The sequence below is a fragment of the Cydia pomonella genome, chromosome 18 (assembly GCF_033807575.1).
Source record: "Cydia pomonella isolate Wapato2018A chromosome 18, ilCydPomo1, whole genome shotgun sequence".
Lineage (NCBI taxonomy): Eukaryota > Metazoa > Arthropoda > Insecta > Lepidoptera > Tortricidae > Cydia > Cydia pomonella.
Window position 1 is genome coordinate 2,089,729 of NC_084720.1, and position 21,871 is coordinate 2,111,599.

The 21,871-nt window shown below is 39.7% G+C and overlaps 2 protein-coding genes across 2 annotated transcripts in view; one reads left to right on the top strand and one right to left on the bottom strand.

Moving 5' to 3' along the window:
• Window positions 1-2,036: 2,036 nt before the first annotated feature.
• LOC133527872 (uncharacterized) lies at window positions 2,037-3,520 on the top strand. Its single transcript, XM_061865064.1, has 2 exons — window positions 2,037-2,736; window positions 3,269-3,520. Exons 1-2 carry the CDS (start codon window positions 2,668-2,670, stop codon window positions 3,518-3,520), a joined length of 321 nt encoding a protein of 106 aa, XP_061721048.1. The 5' UTR covers window positions 2,037-2,667.
• A 4,956-nt stretch (window positions 3,521-8,476) lies between these two features.
• The window catches only part of LOC133527873 (nose resistant to fluoxetine protein 6-like), a 33,328-nt gene continuing 19,933 nt past the window's right edge, over window positions 8,477-21,871 (bottom strand). The window contains exons 3-13 of the mRNA XM_061865066.1: window positions 20,259-20,432; window positions 19,694-19,880; window positions 18,343-18,460; window positions 17,790-17,877; window positions 17,020-17,186; window positions 15,898-16,083; window positions 15,133-15,312; window positions 12,749-12,899; window positions 11,984-12,167; window positions 10,919-11,061; window positions 8,477-10,278 (exon numbers count right to left, since the gene is read on the bottom strand). Coding sequence (XP_061721050.1) covers window positions 10,108-10,278; window positions 10,919-11,061; window positions 11,984-12,167; window positions 12,749-12,899; window positions 15,133-15,312; window positions 15,898-16,083; window positions 17,020-17,186; window positions 17,790-17,877; window positions 18,343-18,460; window positions 19,694-19,880; window positions 20,259-20,432 — 1,749 coding nt within the window. The 3' untranslated portion in view covers window positions 8,477-10,107. The remainder of the gene's footprint in view (window positions 10,279-10,918; window positions 11,062-11,983; window positions 12,168-12,748; window positions 12,900-15,132; window positions 15,313-15,897; window positions 16,084-17,019; window positions 17,187-17,789; window positions 17,878-18,342; window positions 18,461-19,693; window positions 19,881-20,258; window positions 20,433-21,871) is intronic.

The window sequence follows — 21,871 nt, forward strand, 5'->3', positions numbered from 1 at the left end:
AACGGCACGTACGCCACTAAAAAAAGATACTTAAGACGTTTTTGCTATACTACATTATTACATTGAAAACATAATTAATAATTATAAAATTAGATATAAGAAAAAACTGTAACCTAAAAAATTTAAAACCACCGACTATTAAATATTAACTACCATCGATAGTAATGACGTAAATAATAATATTGTTCTAAATTAATATTCTATCCAGTAGAAACGTCTGCCAACGATGCTGTTCCCTCAGGTTAATATATGGTGGAAGTATTCGCTGTATTGAGTAAGGTCTTGGTTTCTCAGATGGCAGAGCACTGGGCTAGCGATCCAGTGGTCTTGGGTTCAAGTCCCACCTAAGACTGAATTTTTACACTTTTAATTTGTTTCTAAGCTTATCTTATCTTATGATATATATAGGGATCTTTTGTGTAGTTGCCCGATTAGGAAAGATCCGTCAGCTACTCAAGAGCTTTTTTGACCATCTCCATGTGCCGGATGATGGAGCTCATGGGTAGCCTTTTGAATTCATTTGGTTCCAGATAGCCTGTTCCAAAGTCCTTCATTCTTTGTCTGGCGAGGGCATTACATTCATCACATTAGGTGTATTACTGTCACTTCCTCTTCGCCACACAAAGTTTCTTCTAAGCGTTGTTTCTAAGCTTAATATTGATCTTTTACAGCCCGTGGTAGGCGTGGAGACACAAGCCTGTCGTCGCGACTGGTTCTACCACCTTCTGTACCTAAATGACTACGTTGACCACTCTCAGTGCATGGCACATACCTGGTGAGACTTTACCCGTTTTCTCATAAATCTTCTAGCTCTCTTTACAGTTTCCCAATGCGATTGGAAAACTGTAAAGATAGCTAGAAAATTACTACAACCGTAGTATACCTAGTTTTTTATAGTATTGGGTATACCTATACTATAAATAAGAACACAAACAATGTAAATTTTGTAAATTCACTCTCGGAACAATAAAATACGTGGTTAAATGTGCGCAGGGCTGTCGTCCAAGGGGCCGTGCGCAGTGCGCATCAACTCGGTGTACGTCAACTATTATAGCATTTATAACTATTACAATTCTGACGAACACACAAGTTTTTTCTCCTATGAACAATAGTGAACAGCTTGTGGGCATGTTAATAATTATTTGATCATTTATCCTTTTCATATGGATAAGGGTTGAATAAGCAAATTAACCTTTATAGCTCTTAACTTTTGGGTATGTTTACAGGAAAGACGTGAACACAGTTTGGTGTTTGGCCCAACTATCGGTTTTGATTTTTGCGTCTATTGTTGCCGATTTTGTACGCATGCGTTTGTTTACGGCGCATTTATTTGGCAAATTTTAGCGCTTTTTAAAGTAACTTAGTATTTGTAAAAACAAGAATATTAAAAATGGAAAACGTACAGAGTGTACAGACGCAGGTTCTAGTGGTATTGAACTCACATATAAAATATTCATCTAGGGCCAACATCCAGAGAGGAAAATGTCGAGAACAGTATGGAAAAATAACCACTAATGTTTTTAAGCGAGGCTTAGACTAGCAATAACTTGCATGCAATTTACCTTACATTGACTGAAATTGCATTCAAAAGTTTGATCAGGTGCCGCAATGTAGTGAAAATTGCATGCAAGTTCTTGCTAGTCTTAATCTCACTTTAGATCCCTGTTTGGACCCGGGTACGTCCTTAAACTACGTCCAAAAGAGAGGTATGGGCATTGTGAATGTCATCTCGCTTTGTGTGGTAGGGCACAGCTAGTCAGTGGATGTCATTCCAGTTCTAGAGCAGAGCCCAACTGGGGAAGTACCTCCACCTTACAGAAAACAGCAGCCAAATAACACTAGACCCTACTCATAGTGTTGTGTTCCTGCCGGTGAGTAAGGTTTCCAGAGCTCAACTAGGGGGGGCGGGTTTAGGGTCGGCAACGCGTATGTAACTCCTCTGGAGTTGCAGGCGTACATAGGCTACGGAGACTGCTTACCATCAGGCGGGCCGTATGCTTTTTTGCCACCGAGGTAGTATAAAAAAAAATCCCTGTTTGATCCCAGGTACCTTGCAGTAGACATGAAGCTCACAATCTTGGGGCTGCTGGTGTTCTGCTTGGTGAAGAGTTGGCGTGCGCGGAAGATTGCCATTGGCCTCGCGTTCGTGGTTGGAATCATCGCGCCCGCGGTCTGCACCTTCTTGCAAAACCTGAACGCTATACACCTCGTGTCGCCTGAGTAAGGAATTTATCCGATAACTTCTGCTTCATAGATAGAATAGAATAAAATAAACTTTATTCAGGATGTTGAAACAACAAAAACTTAACTAACACTTGTCACAAAAATACTAGGTACTAAAATGATTTCCACTCAGCTTGCTGTTAAGTTACCTTATGGATACCTTGACGCTGGTCTTCCCTGTACACCTTTCCATAAAACGCGCCAATATTTATACAAATAAATTAGCTTGATGTCTTTTTAGGGTTCCGTAGCCAAATGGCAAAATACGGAACCCTTATAGATTTCTGTCTGTCCGATTATGTCACAGCCACTTTTTGTGGACTTCGTTAAAGCTTAGAATTTTCAAAAGCATCTTATTTCAGAGTCGCTCGCAACTACTTCGTGGAGGACCCAACCTTCAACAACCTGTATAAGCGGACGCACACTAACATCGTGTGCTATGCCATGGGCATGGCCCTCGGCATGTGGATCTACAAGAGAATGCAGACCGGTGTGGACGTGGCTAAGTATAAAGTACGTCAGTACATCAGCATGCGTATATAGGGAGCGTGCATAAACTGTAGGGGGCAGCACAGGAGACGTAAGATTTTTTGTTTCACTCGGAGGCAAAATTTATTTAACCCTCGTGCCTTGAAACCCTTGTAACCATCAAGTTTTCACTTCTCGAACCACTCGGGGATCAACATTACCACGAGCGGTTAAACAACAACTTTTTTGTAAAACAAATAACTTTTTTTGTAAAACAAATAACTATTTTTGTGCACCACATAACGATAATGACCAAAACAATGCAGACAAAAACACACATGAAACAACAGGAGGAAACAAAAGCGATCTTTCTATTTCATCTCGAGCGAGATGAAAATGTTTATACTTACGAAAGATTTGGAATTATTTTATGTACCTACGTCTAACACAATATGTATCTCTAATACAATATGATATAAATCGGCATATATATCAATATACCTACCACAACATTATAACTAAAGTTCGATTTTTTGAGCAAAGTAGGCACATTTTACGGTAACGATAATGCCTCCAGAAATACCGCCCCATATACTGGTCAACGGTTCCCATCGGTGTGGTGCTGTGTGCGCTCGGCGGCATCTTCTACATCGACGGCATCCAGGTCCCGCTGCTATTGCGCATGGCGTACTCGCCGGGCATCAAGCTGATGTTCGGGCTGATTGCATTCGTGCTGATTCCTGGAACCATCTTTAAACTGGAGAGTAAGTATGAGTGGATGCTCAAGCGGCGTCGATCAGCAGGTCGTCCAGCGCGGCGACCACGTTAAACAAATGAAAACTTACCTAATATATGCGAGTGACTTTAGTGCACGCGCTTGGACGCTCAATGCAACGCTGCCCGCCTCGTAGAACGTGCCGCTATTCGCTCGTCATCTCACCAGTGATGCCGTTTTATGTAAAAACTCAGTAGAAATTTTAGTACGAGTACAAAGCCAAACCAATTTCGAAGTAGTGCGTTAGAGATATGGTAAGTTTACGAATTAATAAACTCAGTTCCTAGCGCATAATACATTCTGTTTCTTGCTCGCTAGTCTTACTTGTTGTTCAGAGAGTCTCAAGGGGCCCAATATATCGGCCTGTCACTTATTCGGAAAAGCTGACAATCTTGAATAACTGGCAAGCCGATATCGTCCGGTGAACTGGTAATCAGTGGGCCTCTTTAGGTCTAGCTTACCCAAATAATTGAGCTAAGTACCAAGCAAATCAGGAAACTCAATTTTAAGTACACCGCTGATATCGTTATCTGAATTTCCAGCTGTGTACCGTGGTTTCCTGGAGTGGCACGGCTGGGCGGTGTTCGGCCGCGTCTCCTACTGCGCCTACATCGTGCACGTGGCTGTCATTCGGATGAGCACGGCCAACCACACCACCTTGCTGCACTCAAACTTCTTACAAATCGTGAGTATAGTTAGTTTTACTTTTGTATGGTTGGCGATTCTCCTACTGTAACTACATTGTCCACGTGAATTATCATCGTCTTTGAGTGCGTATCTTTCCTAAAACGAGTGTATTCCCAGTTGTCCCCACCAGGAACAGGTGGGAATAGGTACTGCATACAAATAACTGTCATTTATTCCCGCCTCATGTATGGCGACGGTCACGTGGGGCGGGCACAAAAGGGAATACACCCTAAAACGGTGTAGATACACTTTAAATGATTTAGAGTAGGACTAAGCTAACTCTGCGTGCCATGTTCAAAGTGTGGCATAATATGTCATCATTAATGTCAAAATTGTATGAAAATTGTAACGTTTAAAATGGGTTCTTTCCCTCACTTTGTTCCATTCAAGTCGTTGCAAACATTGACACGACGGTGGCAAACAAGCATATGGCCTGCCTGATGGTAAACAGTAGCCTATGGATGCCTGCGATTTCAGAGGTGTTACAAGCGCGTTGCGGACCCTTTAAAACCTGTACACTCCTTTTTTAAGAACCCCAGCTGCAGACCCTCGGGAAAACCTCGCACCTCGGGAATCCGGAGTTCTGATCGAACTTGTTATTTTCAATAACCATAGATTTTTTATTTGTAAATGAATCATGAATAAAAAATCAGTCCGTTTCTGAAAAAATCGCATCTGTTCAAATTCAGCAAATGAAACATTGGTCTAAAAAAGTTTCAAGGTTGCGACGTATATTATTTTAATATTGCGGGAGTGATAGATATGAAGATATTTATAACTTACTTGCAGCTTCTGACATACTTCGCGCATCTTGTGACATCCTTCGTGCTAGCGCTGCCCTGCTGGATGATGATCGAAGCACCCTTCAACCAGCTGGTCAAGCTCTGCTTCTATCCTGTCCCCAAGGATGAACCTCAAGGAGATACCCTCAAAAATATGACCCGAGACATAGAGACGAAAGATGTGAAACCAGTTTTTGTGGTTAGCAGCAAAGAGAAAGAGTTTGATGGGACGGTAGTGTTGAAATTGTAATTTTCTAAGATTTTATTTATTTATTATTATTATTTATATTAAATTATGTTTTTTTTTTGTTTTACTCATGATCGATTGGACGGAGTGTATGGTTTAGTGATATACCGGGTGTGGCCTGTAACAGGAGCAAAAAATTAAACTGTGCTGGGCTGTACTCCTCAAACTGACCAACTTTTGTTCACGAAATTTTATTTTGATTTTTAGAAGACGCAATTTGTTGCAAATTTTGTTATGTTTAAAGCGTGATAATCACAGTCAATTACAGTGATGACAGTGTACATTGAAGGTAATATTTAATTTGTATGAAAAATAGGAAGTCTAAAGAATTCATAATTTTCAAAAATCGCTGAACAAATGTTGGTAAGTGTGAGGAGTACAGCCTACAGTTAAATTTATTGCTCGTGTTACAGGTCTAGATTAGGGTCTGAGGCGTAAAAATAATTTGATAAAATTCGTACTAAGTATGGACGGCACCTAATCTTAATAATTTGTGCTACTTTAGTGATTCAAAACTCAAAAGGCTTTTATTTTTTGTTAAAATAAAAAAAGCAGCAATCGTAGTATTTTATTTATTTCCTTTTGTTCTAAACCTTGAAGGATTTAACAACTGGGCTCGCCATTAAGAGTACGGAAGGTGGAGGTAAGGAAATAAATCTCCATGTACCAAAAAGTGTCATCAAAAAACCTTAAATAGGAGGCGCTACAATATATAGAATACTTGAACAAAAAAATCAAATCATAGACAGCGCACTTCACTCCGTCAATAACGCCTAGGTTCTTAGCTAGGTACTCTAGGGCTACTCTGGAGAGATTTGGAACTATTATTTATAGCTGACAGCTGGACACATTTGCAACAGTTCTACCATAAGAGATGTCATTCCTCTTAATTCCACATTCCATAATTAAGAGCTTACCCGTCTGTCGAAAGCCTCGGCCAATGGTCATATGTATTGTATGGACTGACGTTTATCTGACATAGCTATTTGTACGTTACGTAGAAATAGCCATACATTTGACGTGCCCCTCCCCCGCAAAAATTGGCAGACTGTTTTGTACAGAAAATTACAGACGAGGCATATCCAGTTGTTAAATCCTCCAAATACTAAAAATTTTAACATTAAATTATTAAAATAAAACGTCTCATCGTCTGACTACAATGTTACAAATGACGGAAAGTTTCTTAAAAGTAGGATAAGTTCATTTTTTTTTCTTTAATAGGTTGCAAATTCATTTCTCAGCTGTTTCTGGCTCATTTTACAGGAAACAAAGGAAAATCATTTTATTAATGAAAAAAATCAGTAACAAAGTCGCATGTAATCAAACCATTTCTGTCGGTAGAAAAAAGTGTCAAATTAAAAAAAAAGTGCTATAGTTATAATCCCAAAAAAAAATTAATTTCGCGCCTTTTCCTTCTACTAAAGTTGTTTGATAACATCAAATTCCATCATTGAAAATATAAATTTTTCACAAAAATTTCATTCCCTTCTTAGGTTTAAAATATCGACTAGGAAATTAATTGTATAACATTTCGCGATAAAGGCGAGACATAAAAAATAATTACTTACTTCTTTTGAATAATACAGTAGAGTTCATAAATATGTATACATTTCTTCACCTTAATGCATTACAATAAGGCGAAAAAATGTACACTTATTTATGAACTCGACTGTACTACTCACGTATAAAACATATGTTAAAAATATGAACTAACCTATAAATATTTACATAACTGGTGATATCACTTTAATTTTACCTTTACTAAATTATATTTGTACTAATTTTAACAATCGTTGTAAAAAAAACCAGGGGAAAGTGCCTTAAAACCTTAAGCTTTTTGAATCTAACGAAATAACGGTATTTTTTCTATGTAATTCCATTTCGGGAGAAAACGGTTTCCACTAACTAAATCTTAACAAATCACTTTGATTTTGATGTCGATCGCTTCAGCATAATATAATAGGTTTATAGATTCGGCTTTAAAAAAAAAATTCTTTTGCATATTTTGAAAAAAAAAACATATAAAGGGTGAATCGTCTATTACTGGCCACTCTCCAATTACTGGCCACCTTATACTAAAAGGAATTCTGTTTAATAATCACACAATCTAAGTTAATCATCAGACCGGTAGTTGTTTAGTTTACTTGAATTGTGTAAATAAATAAATAGAATTCTTATTTAAGTATAAGGTGGCCAGTAATTTGAGGGTGGCCAGTAATAAACGGTTTACCCAACCTAGTTTTTCATTGAGTCATATAATATACTTAAAAATCATGGAGTATGGAAAATATTTAGAAGTGGAAAAAAATATAATCTCGTTTTGTATGGACGATCGCGTAGTATAGATCGCTCTTAAGCTAGCTCATTTTACAATAAACGTTCTTTTTTTTTAAGAAACACTGCATTCAAGGATTTTTCCAAATTACATATATTATAATATTCTTGTGTACTAAGCATTCGATTTTATGGATATTTTGTACGAGATACGAGTGTAGGACCTATTTTTCTTGGATAAATTTTAACAACAGCATTAACTGCATCGATTAGTGGAATTTTTAGACGGTTCGAAGTCCGGGCGAGACAATTAAGCGAATATATAATAATTCTTTAAAGAAAACAAAATGTTTGGGTTAAGGTTGCTTGACGGCCTGTCTGGCCTAGTGGGTAGTGACCCTGCCTATGAAGCCGATGGTCCCGGGTTTAAATCCTGGTAAGGGCATTTATTCATGTGATGAGCATGGATATTTGTTCCTTAGTCATGGATGTTTTCTATGTATTTATAAATATGTATATATTATATATATCGTTGTCTAAGTACCCGCAACACACGCTTTATAGAGCTTACCGTGAGCCGTGAGGCTTATGTCCTATAATATTTATTTATTTAAGGTTTTAAGGCACGTTCCCTCTTATTATTTTTTTCCACACAGTATACCTTTTTCTTGCCACTTTTTTATGTGACCTTTTTTGCCACTTTTGTGTTATTTCTAGTCAGCAGCCGAGCCCTTTTCATACGTATAGGAGGAGAAAAAATTTCGATACATTTTTCATACTTTCCTTTTTGTAACCACGATACAAAGTATATGGGGAAATGGTAACACAATAGCAAAAAAACCCTGGGCCATTTTTTTATTCCATTACGATCGAAAGAGCTCGAATCTGAGTAGAAAAAACGCAAAATTTATGAAAAAATACAAAATTAATCAAAGTGGCATTTTTTAAAGTAACTAAATACAAAATACCAAAATTTAAAAAATACAAAATTCTTTTCATACGTATAGGAGGAGAAAAAATTTCGATACATTTTTCATACTTTCCTTTTTGTAACCACGATACAAAGTATATGGGGAAATGGTAACACAATAGCAAAAAAACCCTGGGCCATTTTTTTATTCCATTACGATCGAAAGAGCTCGAATCTGAGTAGAAAAAACGCAAAATTTATGAAAAAATACAAAATTAATCAAAGTGGCATTTTTTAAAGTAACTAAATACAAAATACCAAAATTTAAAAAATACAAAATTCTTTATTTCATTCACGAGTAACACTCACCTAACGGCACAAAAAAGGTAATAATATATTATAAAGAATGGATTATAAGCGCTGGTGTCCTAGCGGTAAGAGCATGCGACTTGCAATCCGGAGGTCGCGGATTCAAACCCCGGCTCGTACCAATGAGTTTGTCGGAACTTATGTACGAAATATCATTTGATATTTACCAGTCGCTTTTCGGTGAAGGAAAACATCGTGAGGAAACCGGACTAATCCCAATAAGGCCTAGTTTACCCTCTGGGTTGGAATGTCAGATGGCACTCGCTTTCGTGAAAACTAGTGCACACGTCAAATCTTGGGATTAGTTGTCAGGCGGACCCCAGGCTCCCATGAGCCGTGGCAATGTGCCAGGACAACGCTAGGAGGAAGAAGAAAGAATGGAACCGCTCCACCCCGCCCCGAATGGAATCACTTCAGTCCGCGGCGCGTAGATGTCCTACAGATTTAAACGCGACGACGGAATGATCCAAAACCCAGTGTATTGTGCCGGCTTCGGACTTATCAGTTAACTTTCTTGATTACATTTCCAAAACTTTTACAGCTGTTTGCTCTAAGGAACTTACACGTATACATTGATGATATAACACAGTACTTATATTAAAATTATTTTCTTACAATGTGTCAGCCCGGTAATGACGGTTTAGAGGAAAGAGGATGGCCGCTTCCCCATATCAACAAAGTCCCCATTTTCCATATTATCATTATGGAAAGTATTTTTATATAATATGATGTATATTAACCATAGCTATACCTCAAAGTTTCAGTTTTTTTTGGATTTTTAAATGCTTCTAACTCTTGTAATAATTAAAAATTACGTAGAGGCAAACTTTCTTCTTCATCAACTTAATGATTCACACTTAGTATAATATTATGTATGTTTATTTGTATTAAGTATATGTGTAAGTTTATCAATATATACTTTATATTCATATATAGTCTTGGTTACAAATTCATTTACTTTAAAAGACGTCACCTACTTAATCTTTCTGGTTTAACCCATTGGTTGACTGGTAGAGAATGCCTGTAAGGCATTAAGTCCGCCATTTGTACCTTCATGTATTATGCAATAAAGATTAAATAAATAAATAAATAGGGGCATAGCTGTGGTTGGCAACTTGGCATACAACAAATTGTGTAAAAATATTTTCAGTAATGTTAACATCCAGAGAGGGAAATGAGGACTACGTTTGTATGAAACACTTTCGTCTTAGTATAGTTCGTGTCATCCACGATGACGCGCAAAATTGTCAAATCTAACCTTTAATAACTTGACTATACGAATCAAGGCACGCGTCTTCGTAAATGACACGATTTATAAAGAGTAGCTAATTTGACTTAGAAAGTTTAAGCAAAATATCTTATCAAGCGCAACTCAAGCGTTCTCAGTCCGCTTAGTGACTACAAGATCTAAATCCACCGGAGCTGGCACCCGCTCCTTCTCCGTTAAAGACTTAAACAGCTCTATAGCTGGCAGTTCAGCTAGTAGACACAGAGGAATAGCTGCCAGGTGCGACAACACAGATGCCGTTATTAGCAGCGATATCTGGAAGAGAACGAAGGATTTAGGAACAACAATTCAATAGAAATTTAGTTATTTGTGCAACAAGAGAGGAAAGTTAGATCACAATCACTTAATAGAACTGTCCCCCGAGTGTACCTACAGAAGCTTCGCTCCACGAACATCGACCTTAGGACTAATAGAAAGTTATCTTACCAAAGGTAGTATAGTACGGTGACCGAGCTGCGGATTACTGGTGACCAGGACACGTAGGTCTAACAAAGTGTATTAGAAACACGCAATAAGGCAGATTAAAACAGTCTCTCTCGTGTGCGAAATTATATGAGTAGTAAAACTTCTGGTATAGGTCTCACCTTACCAAAGTGTAGTAGGGTGACCAAGCTGTAGTTTGCTTGTGACCAGGACACGTAAGAAAAAATTGGAGTGTCTCCCGGGTGTACAGAAGCTTCACTACACGAACAGTGACCTTAAGAATAGACCTTGACCAATAGAACATTATCTTACCAAGGACAGTGTAGTTGGGTGACCAAGCTGCGGGTTACTGGTGACCAGGACACGTAGGATGACAAAGTGCGTGAGGAACATACAAAAGGACAATCTGCCGGCTGTATAGAAGCCTTGCCATACGAGTATTTACTTTAGGATCAATAGAACATTATCGTACCAATGAAAGTGTAGTAGGGTGACCAAGCTGCGGGTTACTGGTGACCAGGACACGTAGGATGACAAAGTGCGTGAGGAACACGCAGTAGGACAGTCTCCCGAGTGTATGGAAGCCTTTCCACGCAAACATGGAGCGTAGAGCCGCTGAAAAGAGATCACACTGTTAACAATGATATTATAACTCAAGGTATAGGCGTTCCAAAATTGAAGCGCTTACCTTGTACAAATTGTACAAGTTTCCTGGACCGTCAACATCTCCATCACCTCCTGATGATGCCTCGTAGAGAAGCAAAACACGTGTCGAGTTTTGGACTTTTGGTGGTGGTTTGTTATATTTTATTGCGTATTTATTTTTGCGGTGGGAGGGTGGGAACATTAATTGCACGCAAAAAATACGCAAGTAAGTATAACGGGTTAGCATTGTTAGCACTAATTGGCTAGCATGTTATTATTTGGCGGATTAGCACGGTAATACTTATGCTAAAAAAAAATCTACGTCGGTGGTAAACAAGCGTAAGTACGGCGCGCGTGATGGTAAGCAGTCTCCGTAGCCTATGTACGCCTGCAACTCCAGAGGTATTACATGCGCGTTGCCGACGCTAACACCCCGCACCCTCGTTAAGCTCTGGCAACCTTACTCACCGGCAGGAGCACAACACTATGAGTAGGGTCTAGTGTTTTTTGGCTGCGATTTTCTGTAAGGTGGAGGTACTTCCCCAGTTGAGCTCTGCTCTACATCTGGAACGTCATTCGCTGTGCTGTGCCCTACCTACCACACAAAGCGCGATGATATTTACAGTGCCCATACCTCTCTTTTGGCCGTAGTTTTAGAATATGTACGTACGTAGTTCGGGTATGTACCCAGGCGCGGATACAAGATTTGGCTTAGGGGGGGGCCATTTTGAGAAAATCATATATTTTTGCACAGAAAATAAGGTAAAAAAAAATTTACTCAATTTAGTAATGTGAGAGCCAGGGTTTTAGGGGGGGGGCATTGCCCCTATGGCCCCCCCCCTTGTATCCGCGCCTGTATGTACCCGGGTCCAAATCCAAATTTTTGACTCACATTTGCATTTAGTAACACAGCCGAGCATGAAGATAGCGAAACAGATGGCGACGAGCGGGCGGTCGAGCGCGCTGTACACGATCGCGGCCCACTGCGGGGGGGTCTCCTCGTGGAGGAACCACACGCCCAGCCATACGATCGCGGTGCCCACGGGTAGGGAGAGATGGAAGATTAGGTTGAAGAGCTGGAAAATACCAATATCTTATTAATATATACAGGATACAGGAGGCAAACGAGCAGACGGATCACCTGATGGTAAGCGATTACGCCCGCCCATGGACACCTGCAACACCAGAGGGGTTGTAAGTGCGTTGCCGGTATTTAATATGGGAGTACGCTCTTTCTTCTTTCTTTTATCTTCTTCGCTTTTCTTTGAACAATCTTGAAACGACTTGGAAGCGGTAATTTTTCAAAATGATATATATTGATTATAATTTTACATAACTCCATTATACAAAGTTGTGAGAAGATTCAGAATTTTTTCCAAATGTAAAAGTCGTAATTTTGAAAACTCTCCAAAGGCACTTCAGTACACACATAGGTATATATTATATTGCATAAAAGTACATTGCCCTATTTCAATAAGTACATATTATTAATGTCTCAGTAATTAAGATTTTCTTGAAGACATCACGCATTAATTACCATAGTTGAAGCTTTGTGTACTGTTTTATTTTAATGTGAAACTGTACAATTCACACTTTTTACTGACCAAGGAACAGCTGACATGAATAAATTCAATATCTACGAGTCCAAGTTCAATACCTTGCTATCCCTCAGCTTGATGCCCTTCCTCTGGACCTCATACAGCAAGAATGCCGCCGCCATCCCGCACGCGTAGCCTGCCAGGTTCATCCACATCGGTAAGTACAACTTTGGCAGGACCAAGGATTTCGAGAAGAGCGTACGGAGGTCTCTGGGAATAAAACATTTGATTATTAAAAAAACTATGTTTAACACTGATTTAATCTAACACGATTTATTTTCTCATGGAAACGGGAATACGCGATTAAGTCCCGTTTCTATGACCTTATGTTTAATGTTGAACTTTATGAAGGTCAATTACACACTAAAATCGTTATTATTTACTAGACAGTTCCAATCTGGCCCATTTTTAACCTGCCTAAAATAATTCCTTAACTACCGTACATACATACATACATACATACATACATATAATCACGCCTATTTCCCGAAGGGGTAGGCAGAGACTACGGATTTCCACTTGCTACGATCCTGACATACCTCTTTCGCTTCCTTCACTTTCATGACATTCCTCATACACGCTCGTCGGTTTAGGGTGCTCTTGACCTGGCCTTTCTTCAGGATTTCCCCGATTTGATCAGAGAAAGTCCGCCGAGGTCTACCCCTTCCAACTCCCTCTTCTACTTCTCCCTTATACACTCTCTTTGTTAACCTTCTTTCACTCATTCTTTCCACGTGTCCAAACCATCTCAACATACCTTTCTCAATTTTTGTCACTACATCTTCGTTCAGTCCACACTTTTCCCACACTGTCACACTGTTCCTAATTCTATCTTGTAATTTTACACCACACACACTTCTCAACGCTCTCATTTCCACTGCATTCACTTGACTCTGATGTTTCTTCTGCCATACCCAACTTTCGCTACCATACATAAGTGTAGGCACCAACACCCCTCTATGCACCAACACCCCTCTAACTACCGTACAGAAAAGAATTTCCTACAAAACCGAAGTTTGACAGCAATTCAGGGACCAATCTTGCGGTACCATTCTTATGTATGGTATTCTCCCTTTCGGCTATTTAGGGTTGTCAGGATTCAAGTCTTTATTTTATCTGTCGTACTTTATCTGGTACTGCTCGGAGCAATGCTGAGCCGAACGGAGCCGGGAATATCCGAAATGAACAGTTTCGCCCCCCTGACTATGGCACGCCTTAATGGCCCTCTACTGGATAGTCAAGCAACGCTTTTTCAAGAATATCAGGCTCAGAGGCTAAAAGTTCTCCCACACCAGATAGTGGAGAGGCGATTAATCTTCGGCATGTGCAGAATAGTTGTTTCGTTAGTGCGACTTGGTGCGATGAACTATTTTTATGACAAGAGCAGTCCATTAGAAGATTGCTTACGATCACCCAGGCAGGCAGAGAGGGAGGAAGGGCAGGGTGTTTATTAAGTCACCTGCAATAATTTACGGGATCAATATATAGGTCATAATGAGCAACTTTTACGACGGGACCAATCCCGAAATCGGGACAAAAAAAATTACTCTCACATAGAAAATGTCAGTCAGAGAGCCAAAATGTATGAAACAGCCAATTTTTTTTCCACGATTACGGGGTTGGTCCCATAGTAAAAGTTCCTCGGTAAGACCTATATATTCACCCCGGAAATGATTGCAGGTGACTAAATAAACACCCTGTATACAGGTGTATATACCTGTAGTATATTAAATATTTTTATTTTTTATTTTATTTAATATGTATAATATTAGCACTAACAGATAAACCTTACATGCTAACACTCAGATTACATTTAGGTATATTTACTTCTTAACTTATAATAGCAATATGCAATATATATCATTTTTTTTTAGGTAGTTTGTTACATATTTAATTTGAACAATTTGAAATATAATTTAGTTTATAAAGACTTAAAGTATAGCTATGTTTATTTTGTGTTGGAAGGTGGACTAGTAGTTAACACAGTATAATTATATTAGAAGGTAATAGAACTTTTTGTGACTAATCCTAGCAATATGTCCTAGCAAGCCGATTTTCGAATTTGATGATTGGTATTCCATGGAACCATAGGAACCAAACCAAAACTCTTTGTTTTATCGACTTTCTTTTGCATTTTCATTAATTTAATTAGTTCTAATACTTCTAATAATATCAAAAAAGTAGATTTTGTAAGAATTTCATTTAAAAGTTAATACTCATTAAGCTAAAAACTATCACAAATCAGTTTTAAATAGGGCTTTATCTATGTACCAAGACTTTTTATTTCTCTAAGATGAAAACATAAAACTGGTTCATAAGGCAGAGAGAAAATATTTCCAATTATGATTCTGAGCGTAATTGCAAAGTGATAAGGTTCACTGTTGCATAATGACCAACATTCTTATACCCGTTAAAGGGTTAACTTAACCAGGACTAAACTTACTCCGGACTCTGCGCAGTGATGATCGGCATCAGCTGATACAAGTAGACTACAAAGGCAGCCGCGGCAGCCGAGCACGCCAGCAATGACACCAGGATCGGCAGCGCCACGCTCCGGTAGCGCACCAGCACCAACAACAGAAGCATGCCGAGGATGTGGAGCTGCATGTCTACTGCTAGGTACCTGGAAGGTTGAAAGAAGGAATTACTATGAGCACAACATGCGTAAGTAAACGCTACGCATTGGCTGTGAGGTCTTCTCGTCAATTCCTCAGAATTTCTGAGTTTACTCATGCCATGAGGAGCTTAAGTAGGTACAATAGTGAAAATTGCGACTGTTCGATTCATTTAGGGTGTTAAAGAATTTATGGGTGTTATGGGTGTTAGAAGCGGTGGTGGCCAAGTGGATATGACGTCCGACTTTCAATCCGGAGGTTGCGAGTTCAAATCCTAGCTCGTACCAATGAGTTTTTCGGAAATTATGTACGAAATATCATTTAATATTTACCACTAGCTTTTCGGTGAAGGAAATTCAAAGGTGTATGTGAAGTCCCCAATCCGCATTGGGCTAGTGTGGGGACTATAGCCCAAGCCCTCTCGCGCACGAGAGGAGGCCTGTGCCCAGCAGTGGGACGTATATAAGCTGAATGATTATTATAATAATATTATTATTGAGAGAAGTCTAAGTCCAGCAATAAATATTGGCTAATTTGAATCAAGGTATCATGATATTATGAGGCAATTAGCAGTTAGGATACTCCTTGCTTACCAAGTATGTCCCATGCAGAGTTTGTTCAATGGCAGATGGTTGTGGACGTATAGGATGTGGTACCACCAGCGTTCGCTGCAGGCTTCAGCTTCGCTGTCCACGTACCAGGCCCAAAGAGGACCGGAGCCTAACTGTGGGAGCCAGCTGATGGTGAACCAGAGCATGATGCCTGCGACTGGCGTTAGCCTGGAAATGATGTGACGTTTTAGCCAAAGTAATTGATGAGGTGGATCATGGACAGTCATGGTTGATTATATTATAAGTTTATAGTAGATACACATATACAGAGGTATTACAGTAACTAGGCACTTGAGGCATTGTACCAAGTATGCTGGCGGCATTTCCTCGTTGTATCGCAATGTTTACGTTGTGCGAGGAAGCCGCCAGCTCTTCAGTCACCATTTACATCAACCAGAATCTTCGCGATTTCTGCAAAAAAACTTGTGCACGCCGGGACGCCATGGACGTGAAGATTTAACGTCAAGTGCCGTTAATAGTACTCTCTACCGAGACTCTTATATTTATTAAAATTTCGGCGCTTTCCGCCACTCCGCCCCATTTTACATTAGTCCGTTGTAGGTGAGACGGTGCCATAGAATGAACTGAAACCAACTGCAACAACATCTACTCTTTTGGTTAAAAACGACACAAGAATGCACTTGCAGTAAGGATCAGCTTCAGTCAGGTGAAGTCAACTTGATTCAAGTGAATTTTCAGCCAGCTCGTACCTTAATCTCTAGACTGATGACTTTGACAATGAGTTTCATCAAATTTAAACTGTTGTGAGTCATACTAACATTAAACTACTTTTGCGGTGAAACCCAAGTATTTTAGGTCCTCTGACGACATGTAAAAATACGTGAGTTATACAACAAAATTAGCCTACCAATGACTATGCAAAGCTGAGAGTAAGAGAAGCTCGTTCAAATTACTTTATAACCTCTAATCTCTATGAGGTAAAATCATTAAAGCTGTTTAGCAAAAAGACATTTAAGTCAGGTGGGCGGCCGATTAATCTGAGTCTTTCTGATCCCGATAATTTTGTACTAGTTAAATCAGGATTTCAAACTCTTCACCACTAATCGACACATTTAGATATGAGCGTAAATAAGATTGTACTACCTTATCCATCTGTTAATAACAGCAATAAGGGCTTTCAGTGGAGTGAAGGGGCTGCTCTCAACGCCGATGAGGGTAGAATAGGACAGCAAGAAGCCTGAGAGACAGAAGAATGCTTGCAGCCACACGGGGGAGTTCATTACTGCTTGCCCGGTAAATGTCTCGTAAATCTGGAATATGTGATTATCAAATTAGCATAATGCGGAAGCCGAAAAATATCATTTTTTGTTGGGAAGCCCACAGGGCAAAGACTCTCGTATTTGTATACGTACTTCGCTCAGTCACAGTCAGAAAGGAACTGCTTCGCTTCTTTTGTTCTACCGACCTTTGTAAGTATGAGTATGTGTACAAAGAAGAGCTTGTAGACAGTCTTACTTGATAGACGGTCTTTTGCACATGGACCTGATACACGGTGACCCACAGCTGTGCCCACAGCTAAAACTTCCATTTAAATATACACAATGATAAGATAGGTATTATCTATCCATCTATGCTTCTTCTATCTTTACCTTTCTGAGGACGCCACTCTGTGCTCGTGGCAACAATGACACAGACGTGGACGCCTACTCTAGGTGTCTCAAAGGGTAATGGGGCACATTAAAGTTACCTATGATTAGAGTTTCTCAGTGAGATTAAACTAGGAATCAGATCCTCAAGAGAAGGAAGGTGGTTATCATGTATTAACTAGGTAGCTCAGAGGCATTCCAGACTGTTTAACTGCTAGTTGATGGGGCATATTATTTTAAAAACCGCTAGGGTAAGGTATTACTTACATGTTCCAGAAATTGCGGATTGTCGATAAAAGAGGTGCCTGTCAGTAGCAATACGTGCGCGAAGATGACACATTGCATGCCCATAACTCTGGAATAAGTAATTTAAGAGATAAATACAACTCAAATTATATTCAACAGAACACCATGCTGAGGCAAAATATTGTTACCTATTGATTGTGCTCTTCTTGCTCATCGAAACCAATCGACCGATTTTTATTTCGTCAAGCGCAGTAAATCTCACATTTTCATTTTAATACCTTGATGAAGAGTACACAGCTGCAAAACTACATAACCCTGGTCAACAGGCTAGTGATGAGTGCTACAAAGTAAATCTTCTTCTTCCTGCCCTTATCCCACGTTATGTGGGGTCGACACAACATGTTTATATCTTCCATTCTCCTCTATCTTTCGTCATCCCAGCACTTACTCATTTCTTTCTCATATCCTCTTCCACACAATCCATCCATCGTTTTTTGGGTCTACCATCCGCTCCCCGTCCATCAACATTCATCCCTAACATTCTTTTGCCTATATCGCAAGGTAAATAGTGTACCTAATACCCTCCATGCAAGCCACGCCCTTCATCCGTTGGTCGCTGCGCGGTTTTGTGCGGTCGTACGTCAGGATCTGCCAGTTGCGGCGCAGAGAGAACGCGAGCACGAATCTGGGGCCTGAAAATAATCGGTAATTGCAAAGATAGAAACTGTTTTTTTAACTTAATTTTATTTATTTGCAACATCATTTTAAATAATCGTCCTGTGCATTGAATTATTAAGTCGTGTAGGTACCTATAATAATACGTATACACCTGAGGGAAAGAATTTAGGGCATATTTTATTCAAGTACAATTTTATAAATCTAAACAAGCAATGGTGATCGAAAGACCTTTAGTCATGACTTAAGCACTTGTCAAGTTGTCATTTTCAGCTTTGTAGCTTCACCAACAAAACAAAATACTGTGTTCGTCGTGCTCTTTGTAGATACGACCATTGAGCAAAGATTGAGCACATATTTAACACGTTGGCTGCCCACAAAACTTCAACTAAAGTGATGCTCACGGCATCGGACTATTACTGAGGTTTAATAAAGAGGTAATGGACTTTTGATCCCACAGGTGATGCTCATGGCCACATAGAGAGGATTACTTGATCCCACTGGTGATGCTCATGGCCACACAGAGAAGATTACTTGATCCCACTGGTAATGCTCATGGACACACAGAGAAGATTACTTGATCCCACTGGTGATGCTTATGGCCACACAGAGAAGATTACTCGATCCCACTGGTGATGCTCATGGCAGCCAACGTGTTAATATGGCACCAAGATCGTGAACCGAATTTGACAATCAAAAACTATTCCATGGATATGACATGGAAATACAACACAAATAAATACCTGTAATTAGAGTTTCGTATGATTTTTTTATGTTATTTTATGATTGAATATAGCAGGCAAACAAGCAAATCACCTGATGATAAGCGATTTTCTTCACCCATGGACACCCGCAACGCCAGGGGATTCGTTATGGATTCATAGATCTTAAAGCAGGGGGCCTACCACGAACCATATTCGACGTGTTGCCTTCCTGTCATACTTACGTACAAATTTACAAGTGCGATAGAAAGGCAACACGTTAAACGTGGTTCGCGGTAGGCCCTCAGGGATCGGTAAACCTTTTAAAAGAAGAACCAATTGCAGCAGAAATCACCAGTTTGTGGAAACTTAAAGAGCCTGAAATATTGTTTTCAGAGGTTAAGGTTAACTCTCAAAGGTTAATTTGGGCACTTGCGTAACGTAAAGAGCCAAAATTGTACTTCCAAAGAGCTGCGTACGGCTCGTGAGCTGCGGCTTAGCCGACCTTTGAAATTAGAAAAATCGTTTATTGCCGTGAGATTTGCTTACATTTGACTTCAAACCGGTCAGTGATGATATGTGTCGCAGTGGCCAGTGCAGCCAACACCACCAGCGCAAGTAGTACTATCGCCAGCGCCCGCGCGTCGTTGCCAGTTGAGGTTCTTGCTGACATACATAGGGATCGCGTGTTGTTAAACTGTGCCTGGAAAAATATGGAGAAACCCTTCACTTCAAGTGAAAAATATTAGAAACGACTTCGTATGATTTACCATTAGTTAAGTTATCAGTCCTCGTTATTCACGTGTATACATCGTAGTAGAATCGTAGCCGTAGCGATTAAGCAGAACCGCCATAAGCGTTAAATCCTTGGACTCTAGTTATCTGGGTGCGTACCCAACATGCTAATCGTTTACTACTGTCGCAGTAATATAGAAGTGAGAGACACAAAGTGCAAACGATTGTCACTCTGGCTAGGCACCCTGTACTGCGTAAGACCGTAGTTGACGCAGTGCTGTGCGCGGGCCTCCGCCGGCTCCCGGCATCACAGCGTGTGATGCACACGCCGCAATGGACCAAAATACGGTTGAAGTGGCGTAGCTATTGAGAGGAGTCACAATACGTGCCAATTCCTCAGACTAGTTACCTGTACTCCGTAAGGCTGCAGGCCCTTATTGACGCAGCGCTGCGCGCGGCTCTCCGCCGGCCCCTCGGCCTCGCAGCGCGTGGCGCACACGCCGCGATGGACCAGCGTGCGGTTAAAATGGCGTAGCGATTGTGAAGAGTAATCCTGCAATCAACGTCAGATATTGTCAACATTTCAGACAAAATAACAACCGTTTATCGACAAACTCCAATCGCAAAATAAACCATAGAACACTTATTACTAGAGATCCAGAAGTCCAGAACTTTGCGCTATGAGTTGTTGTTTTGTTGTTGTACAGATAAATAAATGAATATTAACGGACATTCTTACACAAATTCACTAAGTCCCACAGTAAGCTCAAGAAGGCTTGTGTTGTGGGTACTCAGACAATGATATATAATATAATGTAAATACTTAAATACATATAAAACGCCCAAGACTCAGAAACAAATATCTGTTGCTCATCACACAAATAATTGCCCTTACTGGGATTAGAACCCAGGACCATCGGCTTTATAGGCATAGGCACCCACTACCCAGGCCAGACCGGTCGTCAATCCATCTATCATATTTTCTCGAAAACGTTCGTATTTGTCATGCTACTTCAGCAGTCAACGTCAGTACTTGTTGTACCAAGACTGAAATAGCAAGATACGTTCGTACGTGTCCGTGAAAATAGGATAGAAAATAAAAACGGTAACCGTATGTAATTTGTAAAAAATAGAAACATGCCTACGATTGTGTAATTTGTTTACCTACTAGCATAAAATACTCATGGTATTTTATTAGGATACTGACTATCAAATTAATCATCAAAGACGAGGAGATCGTCGACAGTCAAGGTCAATTAATGTCGGTCTTGTAATGATATTATACATTTTTCCTACTCCTCTACTGTTATCTGTCATTTATGCATTCATTAACACGAATATAAGAATACTAGCTGTGCCCGCGGCTCCGCTCGCGTGGTATTCGGTCTGTGTCAGTAACCGGCTCATTCACCGCTAATTTCTCTGCCTCTCCCCTGGAGGTGGAACTTGAAGTAAAGTTGACAGATGGATACGCTAGAGGACTGTAGTCTAGATAAAATATTTTACAATTAGGTACCACTTAATAAAACTACACTCGGCATTTCTCATAAGGCATTTTCAGTTTTTAGTTCTTATGGCATTTTAACGCGTATAAAATGCGAGTCCCAAATCGTTTGACATTTACACCGCAAACATCAGAGAATTTTTTTTTCATAGTACCCACCTTCGTAGCCATTATTAAGTGCTTAAAAGAGGCGATACGTATGAATATGGATACGATAAAATTACGATTAGGTATAATTCATGACGGAAAAAATATTTTTTTAGATAATTATGCAGTTATACGTGTGTTGATATGTGTGTTGATTTTGCCACTACTTAACTATGTAAGTAAACTCATTTTTAACCGACTTCAAGATTTCAAAAGGAGGAGAATCGAGGGAACTCTTCAAATATGAAAGTCATACATATAATGATTTTTGTATTTTCTTTAACAAATCTAGCATTTACATTAAAAAAAGTGACATTTGATGAATTGGAACTGCTGATGAT

Bases quoted from the DNA above. Each gene is read 5' to 3' on its own strand.
- LOC133527872 (XM_061865064.1), top strand. From the start codon at position 2,668: ATGGGCATGGCCCTCGGCATGTGGATCTACAAGAGAATGCAGACCGGT. The intron at 2,737-3,268 runs GTACGTCAGTAC...TAATGCCTCCAG, and splicing joins TGGACGTGGCTAAGTATAAA to AAATACCGCCCCATATACTG.